The sequence below is a fragment of the Gouania willdenowi genome, chromosome 3 (genome assembly GCF_900634775.1).
Source record: "Gouania willdenowi chromosome 3, fGouWil2.1, whole genome shotgun sequence".
Lineage (NCBI taxonomy): Eukaryota > Metazoa > Chordata > Actinopteri > Blenniiformes > Gobiesocidae > Gouania > Gouania willdenowi.
This window is the reverse complement of record NC_041046.1, coordinates 44158150-44184116: the sequence shown is the minus strand read 5'-3', so window position 1 is coordinate 44184116 and position 25967 is coordinate 44158150. Positions and strand designations below refer to the sequence as shown.

The 25967-nt window shown below is 40.0% G+C and overlaps 2 protein-coding genes across 2 annotated transcripts; one reads left to right on the top strand and one right to left on the bottom strand.

Moving 5' to 3' along the window:
• Nucleotides 1-2773: 2773 nt before the first annotated feature.
• Nucleotides 2774-12441, bottom strand: cdhr5a (cadherin-related family member 5a). Its single transcript, XM_028438995.1, has 14 exons — nt 12336-12441; nt 10899-11071; nt 9873-9932; nt 8755-8844; nt 8587-8673; nt 7682-7786; nt 7424-7609; nt 6379-6469; nt 6132-6229; nt 5760-5966; nt 4647-4760; nt 4517-4583; nt 4269-4429; nt 2774-3591 (listed from the first exon to the last, which is right to left on the bottom strand). The coding sequence occupies exons 1-14, from the start codon at nt 12427-12429 to the stop codon at nt 3088-3090; spliced, it is 2037 nt and encodes a 678-aa protein (XP_028294796.1). The 5' UTR covers nt 12430-12441; the 3' UTR covers nt 2774-3087.
• Nucleotides 12442-16754: 4313 nt separating this feature from the next.
• drd4b (dopamine receptor D4b) lies at nt 16755-25967 on the top strand. The gene is made up of 4 exons (XM_028475610.1): nt 16755-17230; nt 18538-18650; nt 19657-20252; nt 25489-25967. Exons 1-4 carry the CDS (start codon nt 16922-16924, stop codon nt 25689-25691), a joined length of 1221 nt encoding a protein of 406 aa, XP_028331411.1. The 5' UTR covers nt 16755-16921; the 3' UTR covers nt 25692-25967.

The window sequence follows — 25967 nt, the reverse complement described above, 5'->3', positions numbered from 1 at the left end:
TTACTACATCCAACAACCCAACATTTTGACTTATCCTCTCGTAACTTCTACATCCTGGAGCTTGGACTACAAAATAAAAGCCAGAAATAAAAATGGCGGATTGCTCAAAGTGTTGGACCTGGAGTTGATGTACTAATTTGGCAGTTCTGCTGCAAATACTGTGATGTAATAGTTCAAAAAACGTAATAGAGAATAGAAAAATCGAAACAGATTGAAAAATATGAGCAAAACAGAATATAAAGATATCTACGGAGCACCTGAAGAGATTAATTTGATTTTTTTCTGTACTTCTAAACAATCTAAATATACAACAAAATGCATTTAAGGGCTAAAAAAGTGGATTTAGCATGATATGTCCCCTTTAAAATAGTATTTTAATAGTAGTAGTTAACAGATGTATGATGTTTTAGAGTTTGTAGTTTATTCACAATTGACTTTGTGTATATTTTTTTTTACTGTATTGTTTTATCTTTGAATATTAAAGCCTCATTTGTGTTACATTATAAAAGCTTGCTCCTTTTTGTTTTAATGAATTACACTGTTGTGTATTCGTTTTTCACAGATTGCACAAAAACATGTTTCTTGGATGTGTATTCACGGTAATTTTTCCCAATAGAAATGATTAGTTATTGAATTAATTATTAACTAGCAGAGATCTTGGATCTATTTGAAAATAGTGAGCAAATTCAACATGGGTCCAGAGGGATATTCCATTAAGCAGATTATGTTCAAACTCTGAGTATGTTCGGGCTCAAATGAGGGAAACTGAGTATCCCATTTCTAAATGCGAGATATGTAGTCTGAGGTTGTTACCATGGCAACATCGTCCCTGAACTAAACCTGCTCGCTGGCAGGTTTTATCAAAGAAACCCTGGGTTTCTACCTGGCTCCGCCCCCCTGAACACCGCTTCTCAACTTGACACTCTTCTCTGAAACACACTAGTAACATCACACACCACAGACATGCTCACATCATTACTAATGTGTTGCTTTACCTTTATTTTTCGGTTGTTTTCCTTATCATAATGTGGATGCAGAGCATAAAGTGAAAGACACTTAAGAGGTTGATCTGCATTAAAACGCCTACTGACGAGCAGCCCCCCCCCCCCAGACGCCCCCAGAATCCCAACCCGAGAGTGCCGCCACCACTTAGTAACAGAGGCAGCAGCCTCCTCCACCCCCAGCCCCCAAGGTTTGGATATTGGTGTGTGGTGCACGAGGTGAGTGAGCCAGACCAGCTGGGAGTGAAGTGTGCAGATGGGCACACGGCACTGCGGGCCCCAGGGACTCGCCGAGCCGCACAGCCAGAGAACCACCCTGCGATACCCCCCAATCCTTGCCGGCCCCACGGCGGCACCCCGCACCAGTTACATCCCTCAGCAATCCGGGGGGGGGGGGGGGGCAACAGCACAGCCCGAAAGACAGCGGACCCCAGGCCACCAGCCACACCCCAACCAAAAGACCTATCCCGGGACATCCCTGCACCCACGGGGCCCGGCGCACCCAGTTAGCAGACCAACCACTTCAGATGCGGATTCTCCTGGCCAAGAGCCACATTCCGCACCCCCACACACCCATCCAGCACAACTCCAGGGGAGGCCCCAATATGGGCGAAACCCCATAGAAAATGATTCCAAGCACAAGTGGACAACGAAAGCACACAAAATACTGACAACATAATTACACAAAAACAACATTAAAACATACAGGGCCTGTACTCTGAAGCTGGATTTCCCCTTATTACTTTAACTTCCTGGATTTATTTAGTGTGTGCTGTACTACAACACTGGTTAACACTGGTCTTACCAGGGTAAATCACCATGGTAACTTATGCTAAACGGCTCACCTGGTTAGGATCAGGTTAAAGATGTGGATAAGATGAGCCAGTATAAAGTCCCGCCTCCTGACCAATCAGTTCCAAGGTTTGAATGTGAAAAATGTTTCATACATGTTTAACGATACAAAAACAAGCGTTTGCTCCTCAGAAGACATGAAAAACTCAGTGAGAGTCATCGATATGTAGAAGAATCAGCAAAAACATTTACTCTAAACTTTCATTTAACTTAAAACTTCACGTGTGAAAAACTGGACTTGCAGCACATACAGAAATCTGTTTCGGATTAAAGTTCATCATTCTGTTAGTTTCACATCACACAAAGATTCAAGATCTCAAACAAAGACCAGTGGAAGTTCCTCTTCATGCCCACACGTCCAAAGAAGGTGTTCAACCACTGGGTAACCAATCGGTTCTCTCAGGAACCTTCAGATTCCCAGGAACACAATAAAGGAGAACCCAACCATTGGTACACAAGTAGTGGCAGCTTCCATACATTTATCAACTAGTTTTAAAATCGTAATTTATTGTCCATCGTCACTTTAAGGAGGTCTGACTCTTTTTAGATGTTTGAGAAGATAAAGCCAAAAGCTGAAAATGACCTAAACTCTAAGCCATTGTTGCTCCAGAAGGAGAAGAGAACCTATGGATGAATAGGTATATGTAGGTATGCATGATTTGACCAAAGACTAAGAGGGTACATAGAAAGAAAAGGGTTGATGAACATGGCTTTCAGAATCCTTTACATCTTTGGGAAGTATACGAGAAGAACCTTTCAGTCCTTCAAGGATCCTTTAGATCTTCATGATACTTAGAGAACCAATCTGTCCTGTAGGAGTCTTGCAAATGTTCTGGAGATGTTTGGGGATAACCAATCAGTTCTATAAGAATCTTTCAGTAGATGTTTGGGAAGAACTTATCAGTTCTATGAGGATCCTCCATTCTTCAGGAGATGTTTGAGAAGAACCCATCAGTTCTATAAGAATCCTTCAGATCTTCAGGAGGTGTTTGAGGAGAACTTATCAGTTGTATAAGGATCCTTTACGAGATGTTTGAGAAAAACCCATCAGTTCTATAAGAATCCTTCAGATCTTCAGGAGATGTTTGAGGAGAATCCATCAGTTCTATAAGGACCCTCTGTTCTTCAGGAGATGTTTGGGAAGAAACAATCAGTTCTATTGGAATCCTTCAGATCTTCAGGAGATGTTTGAGTAGATGTTTTCCTCAGGCTGAAGGAGTGATGGTCTCCTCCGTCAGTGCTCCTCCTCCTGCTGGCTGACCATCTTTTCCTGCGTGTCCTGCTGCTCTCCAACTTCTCTGTTCTCGTTGCCCATCTCCCTCAGAGGAGCGGCTGGGTCTCTGACTACAGCGTCCATCTCTAACTCCTCCTCAGTCTCCTCCTCCACCCGGCCCACAGTGTCTGGGATGATCTCCACCTCGATGTCCGAGGAGTCCTCGATCTGCTTGAACCACACCGTCTTCTGACCTTCCTTCCGCCGTCGCTTGATGACATCTGCTCTGTCATAGTCGTCCACCCGTCCTTTACGACCCGTTCTAGCAGACGGGTTTGGCGTGGAGACGTGGTTGGTGTAGACCCCACAGGTGGAGCAGTGGTGGACCCGACCTCGCCTCGATACCACGTTGTTCCCGCGTCGGCCGCTCACGTCGCCCTCGTTTTGGAAGCCGTTGTTGGTGTACTGCAGCGAGTCGCGGTGGCCGGTCCAAGGCCGAGCCGAGCGCAGACAAGGTCCTAAACACTGGAACAACAGCAAAATTTAAGAAGAGAGGGATCTCTGTGAGATGTTTAGGACCTTCAGAAAATGTTCAAAACTTCAACAAATTTTAGCAATTCAAAGCTCTAGATCTGAAGAACCGTAGTTTACTAGATAGGACAAGACATTAGCCACATTTATAAGGCTTCAGATCTTCAATAAGATAACCACTTAGACCAGAATCTTCCCCAAGTTTACAAGGGAGACTATGACCTTTACTAATTTAACCAGACAAATCAAGACCTTAATTACTTTATCAGATAGATATATGCTAGGTTTACTACACAGATGAGTGCCTTTACTAAGTTAACCAGATATGCGGAAACCTTAACCAACCTTACCACATAGGCTGGCATCTTTTCCAAGTTTACCAGATAGACAAAGATCTTAACTTAGTATACTAGATCAACCCTAACCCTAACTCTAACCCTAACTGTCATTAACAAATATAGAAGTACCTAAACTCAGTTCATCACAAAGACCACATCCTTAACCAAGTTAGACTGACACCTTTACTAGGTTTGAAATTAACCAAATCTACATAATCTGAGACCTTGATGAAGTTCCCCCACAATTCAGGACCCATACTGAGACAGACACAGATCTCCTTCCTATCTTTGATTCCTGTAAAAGAAAACCTTCCTGCGCTTGTCTGAACTCACCTCACAGATTTTTTCCATGCTTCCGTTTCGCTTCCACAGGCGGGAAATCAGGAATCCGATCACAATGAGGCAGAGGACCAGCAGGGCGGCCATGATCAGACCCAGCAGCGCCATGTCGCCCGGACGGTAACCCACGCTGGAGTCGGACGGTATCGCTACGGCTTGAGAGGAAGACGGGTGAGATTTAGATGTTTTAGATGCTCCCCTGGTCCAACTACAACTGACCGTAACGAGTAGCTCATCATTACCTGGTATGACCTGCACCGACAGCGCTGCCGTTCCTGACTCGCCCGTGGTGGCGTCCACCGCTCGCAGCTGCAGAAACAAAACCTTTGAATTTGGAAAACTCTGGAAAAGGAAACAGTTTTTCTTGTTTACCTGCAAAGCGAAGGACTCTGTCTTCACGACTCGCTTTAGGATCACAAACCCGTCGGAGGTCACGTTGACGTAGCTGCTGTACTGGACCTCGTACTTCACGTCGGGATTTACTCCCTGATACACAAACACACACAAACCCACACACATTAATGATGGTGTGACTTTAGGACTTTAAGGCCTGAATATCAATCTGGCCACCAGGGGGGGGCATGTAAAGTGTAGCTAATACTAGTAGCCTATTCCAGGTTTTTCTGAGTAGAGTTTGCATGTTCTCCCTGTACTGTATGTCTGTTTCCTGGTCTTACTCTGGTTTACTCCCACAGTTTAAAAACATAAGTTGCACACACTGGAGGCTTTCAATCAGACATGGCCAACCGCTGGCCCCCAAAGTAAGCGCAAAAAATGACAGAAAAATACACAAAAACAGCAAAAATGCAGAGTGACTCTAAAAAACATGCAAAATTACAGAAATATAAACAAAATAACTAAAAAATATATATATAGAAAACAAAGAAACACGGCATGACTTCCAAAACATGCAAAAACACAAGAAAAAGACTCAAAATGACTTAAAAAAACACACACAAAATGAAAGAAAACTTCACAAGTTCACAATGACTCTAAACAACATTCACAAATAAAAAAAACAACTAATAAAATATACAATACATCAAAAATACATGACATGACTCAAAACACAAAATGACCAAAGTTACTTATACAGACTGATAAGACCCAAAACAACAACCAAAAAACACACCAATTAAGAGAACATTTCACAAAAAACAGCAAAAAACCATCAAATGACTCTAAACAACAAATACAATTACAGAACAATACACAAATTAATAAAACAACAACAAAAACACACAAAATTAATCCAAACAGGGTTAGGGTTAGATAGGTTAAAACAAAAACTCTTGGTTGATTCCTGTATTAATGCTCTGATTGGTCATTATTCTAAATGTTTACATGAATATTGATCATGTGACCCTCAGACAATTACTTCTGTGATAACACTTGTCCATGTTTGATCTAAACAGACAGAAGTCAATGTGTGTGATTATGATCATGGATCATTGGTTGTGTTAAACGTGCTGAGGAAACACTGACGCTGGCGAAGTCCTCGTCGCGGGCTCTGACCCTGAAGGGTCTGTTGGTGCTGCGGTCTCTGAGGATGGTGCTTTCAGGGACCGAGTTACTATAGATGAATCCTTCGTATCGCTCCCTCTCGAAGCGAGGAGGGTTTCTGCTCTTCTTCATCACCTCAAAGGTCACCTGAGTGACCGCAAACTGGTCTCTGTTGTTCACCTGAGACGCCTGTAGGACAGAAACACACTCCTCAGACACACACCTCAGACACACACCTCAACAACCTCACACTCCTCAAGAACCTCACACACATCAGAACCTCACACACATCAGAACCTCACACACATCAGAATCTCACATAGCGTAACTTTCACAGAACAAAGTGTTTCTCACCAGCACAGTCAGCGTTATGGGGCCAACCATGTCGGCTGCTTTAGTCATTGTGATGTTTCCTGTTTCTTCATCAATCTGGAAAAGATTCCCTTCATTCCCTGATGAGAAAAATAACAGAGACAAACTTTCAAAGAACCTCCACTGTCGTGAACTTTCTGCAGACATTTACAGCCACTGTTTCCCTTTATGATGAGGTAGTAAATGAATGCAGGTAAACCATGAGACGTTTACATGATAATGATCAAACCTCTCAGTATTCTGTAGCTGATCTGCTCGCTCCTGTTCTTGTCTCCATCCTTGGCAAACAGCGGCCCAGGCTCCAGAACCAGCGGACCCTCCTGGAAGGGTTACAGTTACACATTACTTAGTTACAATTACTTAGTTACATATACATTGTTACAGCTAATAAGTTACGTCATTACTTACTTAGTTACAGTTACTTAGTTACATAGTTACATCATTCCCAGTTACTAAGTTACATAATTAGTTACTGAGTTAAATAGTTTGTTACTTAGTTACAGTAATACAGTTACAGTTGTTACTTAGCTACATAGTTACAGTTAGTTGCATAGTTACGTAGTTACAATTACTTAGTTACAGTTACATAGTTACATGATTACAGCTAATAAGTTACGTCATTACTTAGTTACAGTTACTTTGCTACATAGTTACAGTTAGTTGCATAGTTAGTTACTTAGTTACAGCTGCATAGTTACAGTTACCTAGTTACAATTACTGAGTCACATAATTCGCTCTTTAGTTACAGATACACAGTTACATAGTTACATGATTACAGCTAATAAGTTACATAGTTATTTAGTTACAGTTACTTAGTAACAGTCAGTTACAGTTAGTTACATAATTACATAGTTACATAGTTACTTAGTTACAGTTGGTTACATAATTACATAGTTACTTAGTTACAGTTAGTTACATAATTACATAGTTACTTAGTTACAGTTAGTTACAGTTAGTTACATAATGACATAATTACATAGTTACATAGTTACAGTTACTGAGTTACAGTTACAATTGTAAGGTCAGCAGAGGGAAATGCTGGCTCCTGATTGGTGGATGACGTCAGGTTCTTGTTTTTTTTAGCAGATAAACGGTGGTGCATTGCACTTGCATTTTCTTCAGGAAATGCTGAATATTGTCGTTGCTTTTAAAATCAAATATGGCTGAAAGTATGTGGCCAATATTTTAGTCTTTATCTGACACATTTTTGTAGCTTGGCTTTTTGTTCTAATTTCATGAGGATTAACTCATCATGTCCACCGGGGGGCGCTCACCTCTTTCTCGGTGAGGTTGACCCGTCCTTTGTAGCCGGTGCTCACACACAGTTTGGCCGTTCCCAGCGACGTCCTGAGGCACGGCTGAAACCATGGAGGACGGTTATCAACGTCCTTCACGTGCACAGTGATGGAAGCCACGGAGGTGAAGAACGGCTCGTTGGAGGCGGAGCCATTAAAAGTGTCCTATTAGGGGAGGGGGTCAAAGGTCAGAGGAAGGGTTGACTGTATGTGTGTGTTGGGTGTTCTGGGCTTCACCTGCACATGTAAAACCAGAGAGATCTTCTGCACCACGTCATAGTCCAGGAGGCTTTTTACCACAATCTTTGGAGTGTTGACGTTCTCCAGGCGGAAATATTTATCCTGTGGACAGAACGAAGAAGATATCAGAGAAAAGTCTACGGATCTCTTTGACATCAAATACTAACAGGCTTAAAAACAATGTGCATCACACTGCCCCCTACAGGGAGGAGGAGGTACTACTCTCCTGCTTTTGTGATATTTCGCTACAGCTTTTATGTGAACAATAAACATTTGTTTACTGAATGTAAACCAGACCATGTGTCTGCAAATGTCACAATAAAAGGAGAAAATCTAGAGATTTCAATCATTATCCAGAACGAAGTAAAACAAGGATTTTAGTTCGATGAAATGACCTTTGACCTTGTTTTTTTTCTTCCCATGATTGTTATTTAACTTGTGATAACAACACAACATAGACCACGTGTCAAACTCAAGGCCCAGGGGGCAAATCTGGCCCTTTACAACACCAAATTCAGGCCACTCTAAAAAGTACAAAATATTAAAACATGTAAATTACAACCTAATTCAGTTGTAGATATCGCAATCTCTCCAATTACAAAAATTCTGTTAAAATCCACAATATTTGCAGAGCTCAGTTTTCCAGTTCTTTCATCTCATGATGGCAGTTAATTTTAACTCTCAATCTTTCCAAAATATTGCAAAATTCCTCAAATTATTTGACAAATTTCCCAAAATTCCAAAAATCTGCGAAATTTAAATGAAGTTCCTGCAGGGAATATGTGGAAGTGCAAAGTATAGCTCAAACTGGTCCGTATTTGGCCCCGGAACTAAAATGAGTTTGACACCCCTGACATAGACCCTCAGGTTGTCCTTCACATGCTGTTTAATGCTGTTCTTACCGTGGCCGACTCTAAGCGGTAATAAAGTGGCTCTGAGTCCACGTCCGTAGCTTGGATCAGTCCAACGCTAGAGTTTACTGCTGTCAGCTGCACAACATGGAATACAAAGTCAAAGCACCAGATAAAAACCTTGTCGTTGTGCAGGAGTGGAAGAAAAACGTGACTCACCTCATTTACCTCCAGCACATAGTGACTCTGAGCGAAGTTTGGAGGATTATCGTTGATGTTTTCCACCAAAACTTCCACTGACTCGTTTATCTGAAGGATAGAAAAGTCTAAAATAAGATATCACATGTTTAACATAATAACTCAGTTTATTATTGTAGTAACTTTGGAGTACCGGTGGCCCTTGGGCCACATGTGGCCCTCGGTCTAATTTTGTGCACCCCCCGTAAGTAAAAACATAAAATGCCAATAAAAAAACACCAAAATAGACAAAATGACAACAAACCTGAATAAAATCACTCCAAAACACACAAAAATAACTCCTAAAACACAAAATGACCACAAGTATACACAAAATAGATCCAAAAACACCCAAAATGACAGGAAAAACCCAAAAATAAAAATATTGGCCTACGATACGACTCCAAAAACACACAAAAGGACAGAGAAATACACAAAAATGACTTAAAAAAGACAACAAATGTACACACAAAGACTTGTAGGACACAAAACAACAAAACAAAAAAAACAGACAGATATGGACACTAAAAATGCTCAAATCAACACCAAAATGACAACAAAGTTACTTACAGACTGAAAAGAAAAGACCCAAAACAGCAACCAGAAAACACACAAAACTATGACAAAAAAACACAACATTCCTCCAAAAAAGCTCTTGTTTTTTCCTGAATTAATGCTCAGATTTTTTAAAAATGTGTAAAAGCCAGAATGATCAACGGGTTCAATGAGAACATGCAAACCCCAAACAGAAAAGCTCCAGCATGAGATTCAAATCCAGGCTTTCTATCTAACACAAGTGTTCACAGCCCTTATTGCTCATGAAACTAAGATAAAAGTTTAAAATCAAAGTGATTTCAACGAGACGTGAAACTTAAGAACTAAAGTAGATCAATGAAATATGTCTTTATTTTATTCATTTTTATTGTGCTAAAAAACTTCACTTTTTTAAATCAAGAGATTTACTGCCACCTACTGTTAGAAGAACAAATAGTTAAATAAATACATGCATACATCAATTCCCTTCAAAATAAAAGACTATATTTTTCTCCTGACTTAAACGTAATAGATTAGAGTGTCTTAGTCTTCTCTGATTGACTCACCGACGTTGATCCAGCTCTGCTGCACTGAACCCAAACCACCAGAGTGGGACTGGACAAGGCCTGGAACACACACACACTACCGTTAAACATACACACACACACACACACTACTGTTAGACACACACACACACACACACACACTACTGTTTGACAACACATACACACACACACATACACACAACTGTTGGACACAACACACACTCTTATAATGTTGTTTCCTTAGGTTCAGATAAACAAGTTCTGATAAACTACGGTCAGGCCGCAGAACGTCTCCGCGTGAATAGCACGTACCACGTTCCCGAGAATTCAGTCAAATGACTCGGTTCCACCAAGTAAAACAAATCAAATTGTGCAACGTAAAATGGTAATCTACATTGAATCACCTTTGAAACTATATATCACACGACTATGTTTCAATAAATTTAGAAATTATCGGAAAAGGGGGTGGGCCCCCGTCCACCCCCCCTTTCAAAAAGGTCTCCGAGAGGCTCTAGACATCCGCTCATAGAATATCCATGTCAATTTACAGCCCGATTCAACGAGCATTAACGGAATGCTCGAAAAATGGGCCCCCTGGCGCCCCCGTGGCACATATGGGTAATGGGCCCCGTTCATATATTGGTATGTGTCAATGAGTCGGTACCACCAACTGTTATAATATTTGACTCACAAATAAATGAGAAAACAATTTTAATAGAAATTGCCAAAAATAAAGGTGGGGTGACATAATTGTAATCTACGTTGAATTACCTTTGAAACAATATATCACACGACTATGTTTCCATAACTTTGGAAATGACCGGAAATGGGGGGTGGGCCTGGGCCTCTAATCGCTGCGAGCGTCGATGCGTACACATCCATAAATTATAGCTACCAAATTTCAGCCCGATCCGTTCACGAATAACAGAGGATAGCGATAGTCTGATCGCCCCCCCCAAAAATATGAACCGTGTGTGCGCGTGTGTGTGTGCGCGTGTGTGTGTGCGCGTGTGCGTGTGTGTGTGTGTATGTGTGTGTGTGTGTTACCTCATAGTCTAATCCTCTCTTCACCATCAGTACGTCTCCTCTCAGATAAAACAGATCTTCAGGATTCACAGAAACACTCAGACTAACATCACTGCTCAACGAGATCTTCACCACCAGAACGTCTACAGTGTTGTTCTCAGGGACCGTCACGGGCCCCGCAGGCACCGTGCACACTGAGGAGGAACACAAACACACACTGACACAAACGTTGGCAAATCCTTATATCTGTCCGTTAGATTCATCTACCAAACATTCTAGCGTCAGACCAATCACAATCACAGAGAACCTGTAGAACAACTTACGTCACAATTGACAAATAATTCTTTAAAAATATGAAGAATTAAAATCCATAATTCAGACCAAAAACAACACTGTTGCTGCAGAAAAAGTAGTACAGCACAAACCAAATAAATCCTGAAAGTTTGCGCAATAAGAGTTAATCCAGCTTCGTAGTACAGGCCCAAAGTGACAAAAAAAAAATGCTAAAATGTCAACACAAATTCAAAACATAGTAAAAAACACATCACAAAAAATACACAAATTTTCACCAAAAACACACAAAACAAAAGAAAAATACACAAAATTTTACCAAAGAGACAAAAACATAAAAGAAAAACAGCAATGGACATAAGAGTTTACAAAAAATAGAAAATGATAGCAAAATACACAAAACCACAGAAAAATACAAAAATAATATCAACAAAAAAACTCACAAAATAACAAAAACATGCAGTTTCAAAAAAACACAAAATTAAAAAAAAATGCAAAAATGTCAACAAAATTGTAAATATTGCTATTGAAAAAAATGCACACATGATAGGGAAATACAAACATTTTCACCAAAAAGACAAAAAAGCAAAAAAAAAAAAAAAACAAAAAAAAACACAAATTTTAACTAAAAAGAGACAAAATGACAAAATCTCACCAAAGAGAGAAAAAACAGAAAAGGAAATAAGAGTTTCCAAAAAATGCACAAAATAGAAAATGAAAAATACAACATAATGTCAACAAAAATTCACAAAATAACAACAAAAACATGCAGTTTAAAAAAAAACACAAAATAAAAGAAAAATGCAAAAAAGTCAATGAAAATCTAAATATTACAAAAAAAAAAAACACACAACATCATAGAGAAATGCACACATCTTTAACAAAAAGACACAAAAGGCCAAAAAAATAAGTACATTTTTACCAAAAAAAAAAGAGACAAAAACACAAAACGATGCAAAAAAACAACAACAAAAGTAGACATAAACCTTTAGTTTTTGGTTCTTATTCTAACGCTGACAGTGTTGTTGATAATGTGACCCTGAGATCAGAGAACATCCCCTGCTGTGATTGAAGTGTCCCATCTCTGCTGTAGAGGAACTTTAACCAACAGACTGAGAACAACACATGACTAGAACCAGAACCAGAATCCATGATAACTTCACTCACGTCTTTCAGCAGATAATCCCAGAGCAGAAAAGCAGAGAAAGAAGAAGCATCCGAGGGAAACGTGCACAGGTTTGCAGCCAGATTTCTGTTCCATGTCCTGATCAGATGAAGTCTGGAGGAGGATGAGCATCTCTGTGGTACCAGCTGGTACTGGGACACATAATGGTCCGTCTGTGTTCAGTGTGCTGCTGCTGCAGAGTGGGAGTCGACCTAACTTTGCATCTTTGTGACTTCATCTATTCTGCAGCACACAGTGCATCAAGCCTCCTACCACAAATACTTGCATCTCTTCATTTATCTGAATCTGATTCATATGAGCCTGAAAACTTTGATCAACTATCGACTCCATCAGATCCTATCCACGGGAAAATAATTGATATTTGTCCTAATTCCTGATAGATATAATGTTTTATACCATGTAATAAATGTGACATTTGTCTCAGATGCAATACTTACATTTAAAAACAAAGGCAAGTAAACATTGGTATATTTTCCACACATAGAAAACTAAATAATTTACAAAAACATATGTAAAAAAAAAAAAGTTTTCAAAAGTAAGGAATAGATAATACCACCAAATAAGAAATTGTATAGCAATGTTCAATGCAATGGTACCAGTCTGAGCACTGTATCTCAATTTATGGCCAAGTTATAGGAAAAAAGTATTTATTTATTCATTTATTTATTTTATTTTGGCTTCTTTGTCCTTTTCTGAGGAGTTCTTGACCATAAATATGACTTTTAGCAAAGGTCAAGGTCACACATTGAAAGGAAATGTTGTTCAATGGTACCAGTGGCCAAGTTATAGGGAGAAAAGTATGTTTTCGGTCCAATGAAATAAAAAACTCCACTTAAAATGACTTTTCATAAATGTAAGCATCGAACTTGTCCGATAAACATTGGTAAAAATATGTAAAATGTTGGTTATTGACACTTGACACGACCTTGACCTTGACATTGACATTTTGGCTCCAAAAAAGGTCCTTGACCATGCCCCGATGAGATGACATACGTGTTAATAGTCCTGCATTAATAGCTTAGGAAGAGTTCCATGACAAAGGAGTTTCATAATAAAAATAAGAATAAGAACTCCTATGAAAACAGCAAATATAATAACAGCATAAAAAAATACTACTGCTGCTGCTCCTTCTGACCACAAGATGGCGCCCAACAACCTCATTATGCCATTATTTAGAATGAATACAAACAATATAAGTTAATGAAATATTACTAAGAAATGACGTGAAAAAAAGTAATTATCTTAAACCAAACTGACATCGTATTACTACAGTTTCTCAATATATTTATTTCTCAATCATTAACTTTAGACCCTGTTTTAATATTTTAATAATCCTACCTTTAGTTTACTGTGTGGAACATGTTGATGTCAGAGTTTTCTTTGCCTTCTATGGTCACTACAGTGGTTAATGTGACAAAGCCTCTCTGTGCACACACACACACACACACACACACACACACACACACACACACACACACACACACACACACACACACACACACACACACACACACACACACACACACACACACACTAACACATCTGTGTGGGAACAACAGGCTTACAGTGCAGTTCAGGCATGTACAAGAACACACACACACACACACACACACACAGGCCTCAGTGCTGATGGGAACTTTTAATCATATGCTAATATATTATTGACAAGACAGCAAAACGTCCCTCTCATATTGTATATCAATAAACATGTATAGTTTAATAAATCATACAATTCATAAATTATGAATATTTCCTGTGTAATTAAACTACTTGGGTTAATCTAGCTTTTTGTTTACATTTAGATTTCTGCTCCAAATCTCGTTTATAATCTTTGTAACTGAATCTCGTACATATTTTGAGGGCGGAGCTACCGGCTTGTTGCGTACACTAGTTAAAATCACTACTATATTTGGTAGCTATAATCTATGGATGTGTACGCATCAACGCTTGGAACACGATTTTTGATTTGGGGGCCCCTAAAACAAAACAAAGAAAGTACATTTCTCATTTATTTGTGAGTCAAATATTACACCGGTTGGTGGAACCGAATCATTGTCACATACTGTACCAATATATAAATGGGGCCCATTACCCTGTACGTGTCACGGGGGCGCCAAGGGCCCCATTTTTCAAATGACTATTCCTCAATTAGTTCTCATTAGATGGGGATGCAGTTTGGTATGAATACTCTATGAATGAATATGATGAGAGGCTCGGAGCCCTGTTTTGAAATGGGGCCTGGGGGCCGACCCCCCATTTCCGGTGATTTCCAAATTTATGGGAACATAGTCGTGTGATATATTGTTTCAAAGGTAATTCAACGTAGATTATGATTATGCCTTGAACAATTCGATAAGGGGCCCGAGGGGCCCACCCACCCCCTTTTTTTTTTGGCAATTTCCATTAAAGTCGTTTTCTCAGCAAAGTTGGTGGAACCGAATCATTGACACATACCAATATATGAATGGAGCTCATTACTCAGTATGTGCCACAGGGGCGCCAGGGGCCCCCCCCGTGGCCCCCATTTTTCAAATGACTACTCCTCCATTAATGCTTAATGAATCAGACTGTAATTTGACATGGATATTCTATCGAATGTCTTGAGCTTCTCTGAGACATTTTCTTAATCGCTGAAACCGAGATTGATTAATTTCTAAGATTTTACTGAATTCTCAGGAACGTGGTACGTGTTATTCAGCGCGGAGACGGTCCGGTCATATAGTTCATCAGAATTTGTTTTCAGAACTGAGGCAGAGGGTTTTCGCTAAATAACTGAGGAAGGTTTAGATCTGCATCAAACTCATGGCTCGGGGCCCAAATTTGGCCTTTTAGAGCACATCTTTTTTATTTATTTATTTATGTATTACTTTATTTATACTAACATCCCCCCTGAGGAAGGAGATGAAACTTTATTCAAAGATGTGAAACTATGAGAGAAGGCAGCGCTACACCCAGGTGTAAAAACATTAAATTATGTACATATTTATTGTATTATTTATATATATGCATTACTTTATCCATTTATCTTTTTTATTTATTTGTTATCCATTTATGTATTTAATATTTTAATTTCATTACATTTTATTTCATTTTAGAAAGTAAATATTATCTGATATATTCATTTGTAAATACATGCTGTTCACGTTTCTGAAAACTCACTTATCTCGTGTGTCCTCTCCTCCTCCTTTGTGTTCTTATCCCCTCTTTTTCTTTTTTTTTGCCCTTTTCTCAACACTTTTCTGTGCTTTTATGAATATTTGAGCGTATAGCTGGAATGAAGCACTCTCACTTTCTAAATCCAGAGGAGCAGCTGCAGCTTAAAGGGCTTATGCTTCATTAAATATGTGAGTGTGAGACCACCTGCTGGAATACAAAGCCATAGTGGCTCCATCAGCAGCTCCATCAGGGACAGGATGACCTCTAAACTCACTGGTCCAGCAGTGAGTTTAATCATTTTAAATCAGATCCAAAGATCAACCTGTGTTCTCACTGACTTCAGGATAGCATTACTTTATTTAAAATATTATTCTTTTTGCATTTTGATTCTGTTTACCCAGTTTTTCATTTTGGGCTTTAAAACTTGTATTTTATAGTTGTTTGAACTAAAGTAACAGAGGAATAATAATCACATGACTTTTCTTAAGAATCAACTAATGAGTGTTTTTCCATAAACATCACACTGACAGGAAATGTAGACAAGACAACACAAGACACACTAAGATAAGATAAGTTAAGCTACACTAAGGTAAGATAAGACAAGACAAAAAATATTATTTTAACTAACAGTTATTTTTGCTTCATTTGGTAAAATAACTACATATTTTCTCAGCGTTTCCCAAACTTTCCACACTCCCCCTTTCAAACATTTGTGTGTCTTTTCAGTCCTTTTTTATGTATGTTGTTGTTTTTTTGTGGTCATTTTGTGTTTAAGTGGTTGTTTAGTGTCTTTGTTGTCAATTTGTGTGTTTTATTTATATTTTTTGTTTGGTTTTTTTTTTCTATCTTTCTGTGTTTTTGTTGTTACTTTTTGTACTTTTCTTGACATTTTGCTGCCATTTTCTGTGTTTATGGAGTTTTGTGTATTATGTTGTTCTATGTTTAACTTGCAACTTCAATTGAATTACAATTTTGTTTGGGGGGCCACACAAAATTAGACCGAGGGCCGCATGTGGCCCCCGGGCTGCCAGTTGCTTATATCTGCTTTATATCCAAGCAGAGATTTCGTCATCAGGGGAGCTGTTCAGCAGCAATCCCGCCTCTTTACAGAAAGGAGGTGCTGAAAGTCCCGCAGGTTGAAAACCACGAAGCGCTTTAAGCAGATTTAGCAGCAGGCGGATTTAAAGGCTCCACAGTTGGTCCTGCTGTGTGAACTACTTCCACCTGGACCTGAGAGAGCAGGAGCTGCTGCACCATGTGGTGAATGAACGCTGAGGAGGGGGAACCAGCTTTACGCACGGGGGAACCAGCTTTACGCACGGGGGAACCAGCTTTACGCACGGGGGAACCAGCTTTACGCACGGGGCGCGGACCCAAAGCGGAGGTTTTTACGCGTGAACCCGGAGCTTAGATGACGGCGGCCCCCCGGACCGAGCCTCCCCCGGTTGGACCGACCCCGTCACCGTCACTCATGTCGGACGACGTGACGGACTTCAAGAGGCACGTCCTGCCACCGGCCGCGGTCACGCGTCACAACGTGCCCGCGCTAGTTTTCGGGGTGTTTCTGATTGTTGTTGTGACGGCTGGGAACGTGTTGGTGTGTCTGAGTGTTTACATGGAGAAAGCGTTAAAAACCACCACCAACTACTTCATCGTGAGTTTGGCCTTCGCGGATCTGCTGCTGGCGCTGCTCGTGCTGCCGCTCTTCGTTTACGCAGAGGTAAGAACCGGGACCACCGGGGGTCAACCACACACTGCGTGTGTGCAGCAACAATCTTTTAAACTCTGCTCCCTGCAAAACTAGAGAATCGTCCGCGCAGTTGTGCCAAAAATGACGCAAACATGTCTCAGTTTCGTAAGAAATGACGCTAAAGGAGCACAAATACTGCAAAGTACCGTAAAACTGATTAAAAAGACTGTTTGCAAATATATTATGCTTTTAAGTGTCTTAACAATACCAAATAACCACTAGAAATGATTTCCACTAAGTGCAAAAGTCAAAAATAAAAACATAACAAGGTATTTTATTTATTTATTAGTTTATTTAACAGTGACAGTGAGTGTACATTAATATCAATATTGAAAATATACCAGATTTACCCAAAAGATAATTTTTTGACAGAATGTTCAATTGTCACCCTAAAACAATACTAATTACAGGAAATATACAGTGAAAAATGCAACTACATAATAATTAATAACATTTGCATTTACATATTAAAAAAACAAAAATATTTGAGGAGACAATCATCAGATCATAAAACATACACGTTCATAATAAAACATTAAAAAGTCACCAGGAGGCTCACACAGTGAAGGGAGGCTCAGGTTAGTGTTAGCATGACTGATGTGAGATGAGCCAGTGTTCGAGGTGTGATTTAAACAGACTGTATGTCATTTACTGTACAATTTATGACAGATAATATATGTTACAAACATTAGCATAATTGTTATCAATCAGGTATAGAAATTATTATTTTGAATAAATCTAATTTTTAAAAGAGACCTGAGAAAATGACAATGACTGCTGGAAGCTGATAAAGATACAAATAAAAATAAAAATGGTCTGTACTACGAAGCCGGATTTCCTCTTATCGCGCTAACCTTGACTGAAGCCGATATATGATATGATCATCATCACACGTCTGCTCAAAAAACCACCTGAAGATCAGCTTCCAGCCTCGTTAATAAGGCCCATTAAAAACACAGGACGCAGCAGGAGTTTCCCACGCTCCTGATTGATCAATAATGAAGCATCGGAGCAGAGAAAGCTTTGAAGGAAGTCATCAAACACTCATTAGACTCTTTAAAGCCACTGTTTAAACTTCCCAGTGACCTGCTGAGACCCAGGAAGGCTGGAAGTGTTGGGAAAGAACAGGAGAAATGTGTCTGAGCCGCTACATTAACTCAAAGAGGATTACACACATTAGTGTGTGTGTGTGTGTGTGTGTGTGTGTGTGTGTGTGTGTGTGTGTGTGTGTGTATGTGTGTGTGTGTGTGTGTGTGTGTGTGTGTGTGTGTGCGCAGTTCCAGGGAGGGGTTTGGTCTCTGAACATGGTGGTGTGTGACGGCTTGATGACCATGGACGTGATGCTGTGCACTGCTTCCATATTCAACCTGTGTGCCATCAGCGTGGACAGGTACGTGTGTGTGTGTGTGTGTGTGTGTGTGTGTGTGTGTGTGTGTGTGTGTGTGTGTGTGTGTGTGTGTGTGTGTGTGTGTGTGTGTGTGTGTGTGTGTGTGTGTGTGTGTGTGAGTTACTTCATGGAAAGTACACTCTATGCTCGCTGCCCCACATGCACTCTGTCACTATGCCCGGTGAGCTCAGTGCTCTCTACCCAACCCCCCACCCCGCTTGCCTCACATCCCCCCTATGCGCTCTGTTGCTCCGCGTGCCTGGACGCCTGTCCCCAGTGTGTGTTTGTCCCAGTGTACATGAACGCAGCACGGACTCAGTGTTGGTGACGTAGCAGTGTGTGTTTAGTGTCCATATCGGACCCTGATTCACAGGAGGAAGACTCAACAGGACGAGGAAGTTTCCTCCTTTTGGATTTTCACTCACACAGATGCGACCAGATTACATTTTCACTCGCACACGCTGAAAAAAATAGTCGCATATGCGACTAATTTAGTCGCAGACTCCAGCCCTGTTACCCAGATCAGGGAAATCTTCAGTGTACTGAAGTAATAGTTCTTCAGTACACTGAAGAATTTTGTAGAAGTTCTACAGTGATGATGTCATCATTGGCAGCTGGGATCAAATACAATTTTCAAGTCATTTTCCCATTTACATGTCCAATTCCCTCAATTTTTTTGCCAGTCTTAATATGCTTACACATTTTCATTTGAATGTGTTTAGGCCCTCAAAAATGAAATCATTTTGCTGTAAATAAAATAATAATAATAAAAACGAAGTGCATTACAATTGGATCCTACGCACCGTTGTGCTCGGGCCCTAAATATACAAAAACACAAAATGACAGAAAAATACACAAAATTGAGAGTACAATTTACAAATGACAACAAAAACAGCTAAAATGCCGGTGCTTGTAATTACAGAAAGCTGTCTCTGTTCTAGCGGTGGAAGGTTATTGGATCTTTGTCAGAACTGCATGGGAACTTAATTAACATGTTTTTGTTGTGCAGGTTTATTGCCGTCTCCATACCTCTGAACTATAACCGTAGACGTGTGGACCAGCGCCAGGTGGTCCTGCTCTTTGCCACGTGGATCCTGGCCCTGGCCGTGGCCTCTCCCGTCATCTTTGGCATCAACAATGTTCCGGGTCGCGACCCCAGCATCTGCAGACTGGAGGACAACAACTATGTGGTTTACTCGTCCGTGTGTTCCTTCTTCATCCCCTGTCCCATCATGGTCCTGTTCTACCTGGGGGTTCTACGGGGCCTGCGGCGCTGGGAGGAAACCAGAAAGGCTAAGCTACGTAGCAGCATCGAGGCGTGCAGGAAGCTCCAGCACTGCGCCATCGCCACCGCCCTCCCCCCACTGACGGGAACCATCCCTGGACCCCTACCCATGCCTCTACCCAGGGTCATAGAGAGAGACCTGGCCCAGTCCCGTCTGGATGACTCTGAGGACTACCTGCAGCAGGAGCTCCCCTACCCTCGTCAGTACAGGGAGAACTCCGTACCCACGCTGACCTTCAGCCAGCAGCAGCAGCTCAAGAACAGAGCTAAGATCAACAGCAGGGAGAGGAAGGCCATGAGGGTCCTGCCTGTGGTGGTGGGTGAGTGAGTGCCAACATCACATCATCATCTGATACTGTAGTGTAGTGTATAGACTCAGGGTCAGCAAAACCACCAGCACACACACATCCAGATACAAATATTCCATTTCATTATCTTTCCCTGTTTAGATGACCTTACTGCTGAGGGAGGCAACTTTTATCACAGCAAAAAACATTTGTGTATTTGATCAGAGGGTCATATGATCAACATTTATGTCAGCGTGGGAATATAAAGCGATCTAAGCATTAATACAGGAACGAACAAAGAGTTTTTATAGTCATTTTCTGTTTTTCTCTCATTCTGTGTGTTTGTTGTTTTCTTGCTTGTTGTGAAGCATTTTGTGTATTTCTGTTGTTCTCTTGTGTATTTTTCCTGTAAAATATATATTTTTGGAGTCATATCATGTATGTGTGTGTGTGTCATTTTGCATTTTTTGTAATATTTTTTATTTATTTCTGTTGTCGTTTTGCTTGTGTGTTAGTACAGTAGGTTTGCTGAGTAATTATTCTTTCATTTCCTGTAATTATGTATATTTTTTATAGTAATTTTGTGTATTACTGTTGTTTTGTTCGTTTTTGTATAGTTTTGTGTGTTTTTGGAGTATTTTTTGTGTTTTTTCTTGTATTTTCTTGTATTTTCCTGCAATATTGTAATTATTAGTAATTTTTAATTTATTCTTGCTCTTGTTTTGTGTATTTTTTAAGTTTTTAACTGAGGAGAGTGGAGTTTACAATCAGGACAGCATGAGGGAAGAACTGACTCTAACTCAGTCTTTCTGTGTCCTTCTTGATGTGTCGGCGGCACCTGCCAGAGGGTAGAATTGCAAACAATCCGTTACCGGGTGGTGGGGGTCACTTATGATCCTCTTTGCCCTGGCTGTACCCCTGGCTGTAGATGTCCTGGAGGGTGGGGAGTGTTGTACCCATGGTGCGCTCTGCTGACTTTAGCACCGTCTGCAGGGCTCTCCGGTCATGTACAGTGCTGTTCCTGTAGCACTGGGTGGTGTTTCCCGTCAGCACACTTTCCACCACTCTGGAATAAAAACTCTTCAGGACCCTCAGACTTTGAATTTCCTCAGCTGTCTGAGATGATAGAGGTGCTGCATCGTCCTTTCACCTGACTGTCTATGTGGGTTGTCCAGGTTAAATCCTCTGAGATGTGCCCCCCCAGGTACTTGAAGCTGCACACCCTGTCTACCGGCATCCCCTCAATCCTCAGTGGGGTGTAATCCCTCTGCTGTCCTCTCCTGTAGTCTACAATCAGTTCTCTGGTTTTGCTGACGTTCAGGAGCAGGTTGCTGTCCTTGTACCACTGTAACAAGTTTCCAACCTCCCCTGTATACGCCTGCCCATCATTGTTGCTGTGCGACCAACAACCGCCACGTCATCTTCAAATGTTACAATGATGTTGGAGCTGCGTGTGGCCACACAGTCGTGTGTATGCAGGGTGAAGAACAGGGGGCTGAGGACACAGCCCTGTGGTGCACCGATGTTGAGGGTGCAGGGGCTGGAGGTGTGTCTTCCCACTCTGACCTTCTGGGATCTGTTCGTTAGGAAGTCCAGGATCCAAGCACACATAGAAATTTTAAAGGGGACATATCATGCAAAATCCACTTTTTCAGCCCTTAAATGCATTTTGTTGTATATTTAGAGTGTTTAGAAAAGTTCAAATTAGTCTCTTCAGGTGCTCCATTGATATCTTTATATTCTGTTTTGCTCATATTTTTCAATCTGTTTCGATTTTTCTATTCTCTATTACGTTTTTTGAACAAAAATTAGTTCATCGACTCCAGGTCCAACACTTCGAGCAATCCGCTATTTTTATTTCTGGCTTTTATTTTGTAGTCCAAGCTCCAGGATGCAGAAGTTACGAGAGGATAAGTCAAAATGTTGGGTTGTTGGATGTAGTAACCCACACGCTTCATTACACCGTCTCCCAGCATCAGAACCTTTTCAAAGTGTCTGGTTGAGTTTTATTTTTTATAGAAATGTACCACATCTGTGGATAAGGTCATTTTTGTGTGTGTGAAGCACTTCAATGATGACTGCTTCATCAACCTCCACCAGTATAAAGAAGGATTTACAGAAAGACTTTGTCTGATTGAGGGTTCAATTCCTTCTATCTTTGGAGACGATGAACAGAGCACTTCTGTAAGCTGTAAATAACGCTAAAAAGTGTGAAGATAAGACGTCCCTGTCATTGTTTTGTTAGCATTAGCAGTTGCACCGTCTTCATATGTTAGCGCTGTGTGCTCGTTTTAGATCCTTGATGATATGGCCTACGTGATTTAATTTAAGTCTAAAGTTTTCATTAGTCATTTCATTTTGATGTTTTTGTCTCTGAAAAGACTGAATTAAAATGCATAAAATCAAGTGCATCATATAACCATTGCAACACACTGAAAGCATTGTAACCACCACTTAAATATTGATTAAATATAAAATAAATAAATTAAAAAAATTAAAAAAGATAATCTATTTTTTAAATTAAGAAAACCCTTAAAATCGGCAACCAAAAAACTGTGATATATTGTGAAATTGATTTTTTTTTTTCACACCCCTAGTATTTTTCCTGTACAATATAAGTTTTTTGGAGTCATATTGTTTATTTTAATTTTGTAATTTTATATATTTTTCTGAGTAAATGTGTGTTAATGGTGTTTTTTGTTTACTTTTGTAGTAGTTCTGTGTGTTTTTGGAGTATTTTCTGTGTTTTTTCTCGTGTCTTTTACTGTATTTTACTGCAATGTTGTCATTCTTTGTGTTTTTTGTAATGCATTCTTGCTCTTGTTTTGTGTATTTTTCTGTCATTTTTTTTACTTTTACAAAATGAGACCGAGGGCCGAATGTGGCCCCCGGGCCGCCAATTGCCTATGACTGGATTAAGAGTTAATAGTGTAAAATAGTGAGTGTCCAGTTTTAATCTGCGTGATAGTTCCAAAAGAAAGGCTTCAAATAATGAACTAAATGTAATATTTATCAGTAAAACTGTGAGAGAAAACTTGTTTTTAGTCTTTCTGCTCTGATTGGAGCAGATTCACATCCTAAAACCTGGTTTGGATTTTTTAACGTGATGTCCTGCTCTGATAAACTCACTCCTGACCAAATGTTTCTGTTCACCAACAACAACGATGATGCTGCCGCCGCGGCTTAAAGCCTTCAATCCAATTAACGTGTAACTAAGCAGCGAGTCGTCACACCTTTGATCATCTCTGTAGCCACCTGTGTGTGTGTGTGTGTGTGTGCGTGTGTGCGTGTGTGTGTGTGCGTGTGTGTGTGTGTGTGTGTGTGTGTGTGTGTGTGCGTGCGTGTGTGTGCGTGTGCGTGCGTGCGTGCGCGTGCGTGCGTGTGTGTGTGTTGGTTTTTCTACCCTGGTGGGGTCCACCTCCTGAAATATCACTCACGCCGTGGGGACCGGTTATTTTATTAAATATTATTTATTTACATTTCATTATATGTTTTTTAATTTTATTTTATTAGATATTATATATTTATTTATTTTATTTTAACTATACATTATTTATTGATATTTCTTAGGTTTTTTTATTTTGTTTATTTTATTAGATATTTTTTATTTGCATTTAATTATTTTTTTTATTTTATTAGATTATATTTATTGATATTTCTTTATTGTTTTTCATTAGATTTTTTTTATTTAAAATGTTATTTGCCTTTATTTTTCTTTTATTTATTTTCTTTCTTTTATTATTTATATTATTAGAAATTATTTATTTATATTATTACAAATTATTTATTTACATTTCTTTATTAGTTTTGTATTTATTTACCTTTCTTTCGCACTCTTTTATTTATCGAATGGTTTTATTAGACTATTGGTCATTCATTTTAATTAAATAATATTTACTTACCTATATTTGTTTTGTCTCCAATGTATTTATTTTTTTAATCATTTATTTTATTATTCACTTTTCTTTATTCAGAGCTGCTCTGACCCGTTCGTACACTTTAGAGTTTGTGCGTATTATAGAATTACCGATATCACCAGCTTTTGTACATTTACATTTAGAGTGCTAAAACCAATCCACGCTATCAGCGCCCGTCTCAACACTTCCTCTGAATGAGAAGAGCGTGCGCGTGTGACAGCTCAGCAAATTCCTCCGATCTGCAGAAACAAAGATAAATCCCATCCATCAATATCCCTAAACCTAATAATGTATCAACGCTGCTTTATCAGCCATGTGATGAATGGCTTCCGTCAGCTCCTTCATCGTTTGTTTATCGTTTATTTATTTATTTATTTATTGTCCTTTTTTCCTTTCGTTTGAATGCCAATGCTTTCTAATTTCATCAGAACAGAAAAGTTTGTTCTGGTTCTGGAGGTTGAGATCGGCTGATTCCACCTGAGCTTTAATAACCATAATGAGCTTTAATAACCATAATGAGCTTTAATAACCATAGAGGATGAGGAAGCAGCGCTCATACAAAGAGTGCGTTTCAGTTCAACTGGTGATCATTACACCTGAGGGGTGTTCCAGAAAGCGGGTTATGTTCATACTGAGTATGTTACGGCTCAAATGAGGGAAACAGTATCCCATTCCTGAAGGCGAGGTATGTTTTTCTCTGGGTCTGTTACCATGGTAACATTCTCAGTGAACTGATCCTGGTCGCTGGCAGGTTTTGTCTAAGAAACCCTGGGTTTCTACCTGGCTCCGCCCACCTGAACACACTTTAATGAACCTTGACACTCTTCTCTGACACACATTAGTGACATCACACCACAGGCGTGCTCACATCGTTACTAATGTCGTGCTGCTTTACTGTATTATTTTTGCAGACACTGAGAAGTTGATCTGCATTAAAACATCTACTGACGTCTGTCGTAAAGTTCACTGGATACAAACCTGTGGATAATGAATCCACTTTTAAGTGTTTGATACTGTGATACAGGTGGATGTATAGTCACCATGCTGTCATAGATATGGTGGTGTAGCGGTTAAGGAGGCACTCTTGAGCGCATTGGGTCGACGGTTCAAATTTAAGCTCTTTTTTGTACGTCCAGACGACTCTGGCGACTACGTTACATTAAAATTCAACATAAATGAGACGATGTCATGCGGCCGTTGCTGTTGTTATAGTTGGTATACCGCGAGGTGATAAAAATAGCAACGGTATCAGTTTCAATACCATCGTTTCGACCAATTTTTTCTCTAATTCATTTCTTGAGCACTTTGTAGTTGGGTGGAGTGACATTTCACCCTCTGGTCTCTGCACACAGGCTGCTTCCTGCTCTGCTGGACGCCGTTCTTCGTGGTTCACACCACACAGGCCATGTGCTCCAGCTGTGACATCCGACCCTCCATCACCAGCACCGTCACCTGGCTGGGATACGTCAACAGCGCCCTGAACCCCATCATCTATACCATCTTCAACACCGAGTTCAAGAAGTTCTTTAAGAAGTGTCTGCGCAGCTGCTGCTGACGTCAGACGATCAGTATGAGACGTGATGAACTCAGAGAGAGGATTCACGCTTTTCTTTTGCTCCATTCTTCATTTGGTCTTTCAAGGATTTTCATCTGGTAAACGCTTGACGTTCAGCGTTATTTTTCTGCACATTGTTATTTCTCTAGGCCTTTGTTAAGGTTCGGTGGAGAAGTTGGTTTTATACAAAGGAGGAGCAAAAGTCCAGCCTCTTAAAGGATCCTCCACTGTTTTCACAAATGTGGCCTAAAATCTTTTGAATAACAAAACATTATT